Below are 6,911 nucleotides of genomic sequence, written 5' to 3' on the forward strand. Positions count from 1 at the left end.
AGAGCCCATGAATATCCCTCACCACACAAACACACACACGTACACCTGCACACACACATACACCCTTGTCCTGCCGAATGGGATCAGTGGCCAAGCGAATGATTACACTCGAGTTTCTAGTCCTGGCTGCCGGAGACTTCCCCCAGTGCTTCTTTCTCCTACCATGCCAATTGTACAGGAAGCGTAATGAGACCATTAGGGCTGGGGGACGCTCGCTGCCTTTAAAGCCCTTCTTCCGGAGGCTAGCTAGTATGCAGGAGCGCCGAGTTTCCGAGGCTTTTAGCGCTCTGCAATTCGTTCTTTCTTTCGCTTTTTATTCTTTGCTCACAGCGGAAGGTGCCGCGAGATCTGATTGGGAGAGCCGGGCTCTGGCATGGGGTTGGGTTCCAGGGTAGCGGAGGAGTCGCGCAGAGAAAATGCGTAGCTTTCCAATACTTAGGCCCTGTTATTACATCTCTTAGTGTCCACCTATGGCTCACTCTATAGTTGTCGGGAGGGGGTGACTATTCGAACTGCAGAACAGCAAAAAGAATACCCGAGCTGCAATAGCAGAAAAGCCTGACATAGTGGCTTACTGTGGTTCCGGACGTGACATTCATTGGGGTTACTTCGTAAGCGGTTTGGGGAGCCCTGCGCATGTGCAACACCGTCTTCAAAACACACTGCTTTCTCTCCCCGTCAAAGAACTGCTTGAGGAATGATATGAAGTCAGGTTTAAGACACCTTATTCCAGCCAAGGACCACACACGTTCCAAAACACATACGTAAGTATTCTCAATAAACACACACGCACTCCAAACACACACACACACACACACACAAGCACTCGTGCCAGCCGAGACACAAAGCTCCATGACAGGGGAAGTTTGGACTGGCCCCAGCTTAAAGTCAAGCCAAGACGTTTGCTCTGGGGGGGGGGGGGGGAGTCAAGATGAATCCTCCTTTGACGTTGGCGGCACGTGGCTTCCTGCCACCGAACTACACTTCCACGGTGAGGGAAAAGGCCGGGAAACAATTTGTAAACACTAATTAGAAGAAAATGGGCGGAGGAAAGAGTGAGAGAGAGAGAGAGAGAGAGAGAGAGAGAGAGAGAGAGAGAGAGAGAGAGAGAGAGAGAGAGAGAGAGAGCGAGAGAAAGAGAGCGAAAGAGAGAAAGAACGACTATATTATTGATGACATCCCCTTCCCACACTCTCCTACCGCAGTTGGGCTAGCAGCAAGCGGCTAGCTTAAAGACAGCTCTATAATCCATTAGCATCACTAAATGAGTGGGGTTGCATGGGAGGGGGTTGGGAGAGAGAAGCCCCCCTGTGCACATCCCAAATCATGTTTCCAGCCGCCCAGAGGCCAACTTTGTCTACTCTGCCTGATCCTATTCCCATTGGATAGTGGCAGTGAGTGGTCGGAGATAGAGGTTGTACTGTACATGCATTCCGATGGCAATGAGTACTCTGAGAGCACCCGTTTGGATGTTCTGTATTCGCTCGACAAGCTGTTTTTTTTATTTTTTATAATAACGTCACGTCATAACAATGTCCTCACTTAGCAGATGCTTCCATCCCCACTGCCATGCGACAGTCCTTTTACTTTGAACCGAAAAGTGAAAATAAGTTCAGCCCTCTGTGTCCTCCACAGTCACTGTACCATACGTGTGTGCGTGTATGTCTCACTGCTCTGCAAAAAGCTACACAAGTGGAGAGACTTAAGTGATTATGGTGGCCTTTATGGAAATTACAGCGACAATACAATAGGTCAATTATGTGGTGTGGTTGCATGCATAAAGCTTGGCCATTAACTCCGTATTGAGTGTGAGCTAGCGTGACCTTTGACTGTGTGACATTAGAAATTGCCCCCTCTTGAATGCTTGAATGTCACTGTCAACTTGAAAATCCCATTGAACAGATCGATAAAGTGCGTGTGTGCGAGACAGAGAGAGAGAGAGAGAGAGAGAGAGAGAGAGAGAGAGAGAGAGAGAGAGAGAGAGAGAGATGCCAGTGCACGAAGTGTGTGTGGGTGTCTGCATCCCCGTGTAAGTGTGTGTGAGTGTGTGTGTGTGAGTGTGTGTGTGAGTGTGTACTCTCTATGTATCTCTCTGTGTGCGCTTCCTTCCTTTCTCTGAAGGAGATTAGGGAGTTTCAAAAGAGCAGCGAGCTCTATTGATAACCTGCCAGACAGGAGGGACCCCTGCTTGTGATTGGCCCCCAAACATGAAGGACCACCATCCCTGCTTGTGATTGGCCCCCAAACATGAAGGGCCACCCGACAGGAGGGATCCCTGCTTGTGATTGGCCCCCAAACATGAAGGACCACCCATCCACATCCCTATCCACCCTGCTTCCCATGCAGATCAACAGTCCCATTCCCCCCCATCAAGAGTTGGACAACAAAGGGGGAAAAAATCAAGTGAACATCAAGGGGCAAAAATGCGATTGATCTTTGGAAAGTGCACTGAGTAGGCTACACAGCGCTGTTGACAAACACCATAAATATTCACTGCAGTACAAGGGGGCTTTATTGACTAAAACGATGAAGAGATTCCAAGGTTGGAAGAAAAAAAAAAGAAGCCTCATAACGATCATAGGCATCACAGTCAGCCATTTTGAAAAACAACCATGTCAGTTAGACCTGATTTTACACTGGTAAACATAGGCTAGGCTCCATATCGAGACCTCTGCTACTCCCTTGGAGAGTTTGCTGGCTTATAGTAGCAAGCTAGTCATGGATGAAACACCCACAGACATAGAGAGAGAGTGAGTGAGGGAGAAAGAAAGCGAGCGAGAGGGAGAGCGAGAAAGAGAGTGCGTGCGTGTGAGAACGAGAGAGACAAAAAAGATAGAGTAGCAGGGAGAGTCGGACTGCGTGTGTGAGAGAAAAGGTGAGCGAGAGAGGAAGAGAGAGAGAGAGAGAGAGACATAGACCACATTAGCCTTGTCTACACGCTTCGAAGGACACACAGGCCCCCTGGGAACTCACCAAACCACCCAGGTCAACCTGGAGGGAGGAGCAGCCAGCTGTACACAGCAGACCGGGCCAATCGGGGAGAACGGTTGGATGAGACAGAGCCAGTAGTGGAGCAGATAGAGATGGGGAGAGTGTGGGAGAGGTACTGGCCAGTCACTCAGTCAGTTCTTAAATCAGCCAGTCAATCAGCTAACCAGTCTGTTAGACAGCTAGTCACCAAGTCAGTCAGCCAGTCATACAGCCGGGAGGTCAAACGAGTAGTAGGACAAAGCTAGTCACCCGCTTACGTGTGCGACCGCCTGAGGTTGTTAAGTTTAAGGACCTTCATGGTATCCATTTTAGATGTCCTCGAGCCTTCCAATCATCACCACATCAGGCTTCCAACAGAAGCTGCTGCTTGAGTGACATGCCTGAGTTTGCCTACTCAACTGGAATAACGCAACAAAAATGATCAAATACGATTAAAAATAATGATTTATATACCTAAAAGGAAACACACTGAACCTGGGCAGACAATAACCGTTCTCTCCACTTCTTTGTTCAAAATGTTCATACATTCATACACACTCTCTCTCTCTCTCTCTCTCTCTCTCTCTCTCTCTCTTATGCTCTCTCTCATTCTCTCTCATACTCTCTCTCCTCTCTCTCTCATACTCTCTCATATTCTCGCTCTCCTTGATACACACACTCTTGCAGAAACTGCCTGAGCCATCACTGCGGGTTAAAAAACAAGCCCATGCCGCGTGCCGTAATCACTTCAGACAGAGACCGAATAGCTGGCGACTTTCTCTTCTTTGTTATTAATCCAGATGACATCAAATGGAAACAGCAGCCACAACAACAAATTAAGCATGTGAAATGGTCAAAAGGGAAGAACCCAATGGCTTTCCACGAGTCATGCTCGATCATCGCGTTTATGGCTTTGTCATCAATAAGTCTCATTATTCTCTTGCTGTCAGGGAGACACAGTGTTTTGGGCTGAGACTGACCTGTTTTGCAATGTTCAGACTCACAATTAGACACGTGCTACATGAGGAAATGGTAACCTGGAAAACAATCAGGAATTCGGGCAGTTTATAATGACCCAAACACATGCATTGGAACACAGTCATTAAAGGCCGTGGATGATAAAACAGTCTCTGTGTGTGTGTGTGTGTGTGTGTGTGTGTGTGTGTGTGTGTGTGTGTGTGTGTGTGTGTGTGTGTGTGTGTGTGTGTGTGTGTGTGTGTGTGTGTGTGTGTGTTGCAACATATTTCAACAGTTCTTTGCAACTTGTTCATTATGTTTTGGAATATTTTGTTTGGGTATTATGCCAAATAAGTTTTGTTCCACTGCCATTAACCGGAAGTGATTCCATGCAACTTGAGTAAATGTACAATAAGCATTTTCTACTTGATCCTTCCTCCGTGCTAGGTAGGTTATGCGTTTGGAACTGATACACTGTATGAGTTCCAAACGTCTTACACCACCCTTTGGAGTGCCAGTGCAAGTGCAACGGTACATATTTACAAGGTTACGACTGCAGATTTTGGTGAACGTTAGGATATTATTTATTAAATGACAGTTGCAAAGATGACTGAATGTTTGGTCCTAAATTAACTAAAAATAAACTATTCACATGTATTCAAAGTCACTCCATACATGTCACACACAGCACATTTGTGTATCGCGTGATCATGAGAGAATACATTGTCATAAAGGAGGCAGCACGGAAACCTCACAGGCACTTGTTCCATGGTTGATGTTCTGATCTGATTATTAGTAAAGAGTTTAGAGAATTACAGCCTCGTCAGAAATATTTACAATATTTTCCAATCCATTAGATTGGATGAGAAGGCTGAAATCTCAAGCGACATATAAATGATGCACCAAACCTGTCTGTCGTAAATACAGCACAAGTTAACGATGAATAATTCATTAGAGTCGTAGCTCATTACATAAAATAACGTTAAACTAGTCTAGAGTTAAAACGGTTTACTTTAGGGACGTTTTATCTGCATGCTTTAGGGTATAATGATAAGCCCATACGGAGTCTGCAGAAAACAACTACCCCAAATCTTTTTTATGCGCAATTGCAATGCAAGTCCGATTCTCTGGCAATGCTTAAATCAAACATTTGGGAACTGCCTCTTGGTGCGCAACTGATCCAGTGCACCTGTTACAGAGGGAAGCAACTCGACGGAATGGAAAAAGCGAGCCCATAGTGCGCCACAATTTGGCAAACTCCACGCGACAAGCTTTTGAAGTGTTACAGCACATGATTCATATAATAAACACCACTACAATATAACAATTGTTTGTTTTACTTACGCTGCTGTTTTGACCAGACCAGTAGACCACCGCGTGGTTGTGCGCCGAGTCCCCCGTCAAGGCGAAAGTGGAGCTGGTTAGTTTAGGCTCCTCGCGCGGAGAATTTCCTCTTCCTTCATCCCTGTTCCACTTGAATTCGGACTTCCCCTGTCGCTGTCCGTCCAACAACGGACCTGGGCTCCTTCTTTCGTCGGAGGTCTCCCCGTCAACACGGGAGCCTCCAGTGTCTCGTCTCTCGGCAAACTCAGCAAGCTCAGAACCGCTTCTCTTTGCTCTCGTTAGGACAGGATTCTCAGCCTGGACTTCACCCATTTCGTTAAATTCGTCCCGGTAGATGTCTTCTTTTTGACTAAGAAAAGGTGAGTCTTCCTTGGGGACTTTATCTGGGCCTGCTTCCACACTTCCGTCTTCAGAGAACATCGACACATCCTCAGAAACACCTGCTTGTTGTCCGTCGCCTACTCCAAAATTTAGGTTGGTAACTCCGAGTCGGTTAGCTTCAAGTCGAATCTGTTTCAAACCTCTTGGTGCCTGGATCGGACCTTCGCGCGTATCCATCTGTAATTCCTCCTGGTGTAGCAGAACTGGCGACGGACATGATGAGCAAGTTATCTCCGCTTTGACATTTAACAGGGTATTAGCAGACATCATCAGCCATACACACACAGAAAAGTGCATGCCTGGGCACCAACCAGCCCAAGTCTCCATCGCTGGAAAAGAACTAAGAGTATCCAACGATGGGAAACCTTATCGGACGACCCACCCTCGTCAAGTCGTGAGATTTGTTAACGGTGCCCCGCTAGTTAGTCCGGTTATTTAAAGTGCTCTTCAGCTAAACTATTCACGTTCAAGGTTCTGGTCGGGAGAGCCACCGCATCGGGGAGGAGCTGAATAGAAGCCAAGCTGCCGAGTGTGTGCGCCCGGAAGAGGGATGCAGGGAGAGATGGGAGCGAACGGGAGCGCAAGAGAGAGAAAGAGAGAGACAGAGAGAGAGAGAGAGAGAGAGAGAGAGAGAGAGAGAGAGAGACAGAGAGAGAGAGAGCCAGAGAGAGAAAAAAAAATTGAGGTATCCAAAATATTAACTTCACCCCGCATTTATCTCTGTCCTGGGTAATCTTTTAGGGGTGTACTCATAGCGTAATGAAGCTTAATTTGAAATCGAAGTTTTTTATTAGGCTAATGTAACAGGCGCAGTGACACCTGAGACGAGTGCCAATTAGTGTACCATTAAGCCGAATCTATGTGATAAAGTCAGACAATTAGTTGCTATACAAACAAAACAATTGCTAGCGCTGTAAAAAGTCCCTTAAAAAAAACTGTGGTGCTGAAGAGACAACTGATGATATATTAGCACAAACGCGCATGTTTGCATGAAGACAGGAAACATATTTAGTTAATGGTGCATTTGTTTAGCAAATTATAATGAATTTGTCAATGTTTCCATCAGTTTTTAACACAGTTCTGTTTATTCAAGACACCCTCACTCTAACCAAAAAGCAAGGGCGTTGCGCGGGGGTAAATCAATATGACGACATAAAGGTGACTGGTTAGGCGCAGGAGCACTGCGCAGCATCACGAACTGAATTGATGGGAAACATACTGTGAAGGCAGCAGCGCCATGAAAGAAAGTCAGTTCAAGG

The 6,911-nt window shown here is 46.5% G+C and overlaps 1 protein-coding gene across 1 annotated transcript in view; it reads right to left on the bottom strand.

The window, feature by feature from the left end:
• sorcs3a (sortilin related VPS10 domain containing receptor 3a) overlaps window positions 1–6,002 on the bottom strand; it is a 127,890-nt gene extending 121,888 nt beyond the window's left edge. The window contains exon 1 of the mRNA XM_084685810.1: window positions 5,272–6,002. Coding sequence (XP_084541936.1) covers window positions 5,272–5,979 — 708 coding nt within the window. The 5' untranslated portion in view covers window positions 5,980–6,002. The remainder of the gene's footprint in view (window positions 1–5,271) is intronic.
• Between the last annotated feature and the right edge of the window lie 909 nt (window positions 6,003–6,911).

This window comes from Hypomesus nipponensis, chromosome 21 (genome assembly GCF_054491055.1).
Source record: "Hypomesus nipponensis isolate SF chromosome 21, ASM5449105v1, whole genome shotgun sequence".
Classification (NCBI taxonomy): Eukaryota; Metazoa; Chordata; class Actinopteri; order Osmeriformes; family Osmeridae; genus Hypomesus; species Hypomesus nipponensis.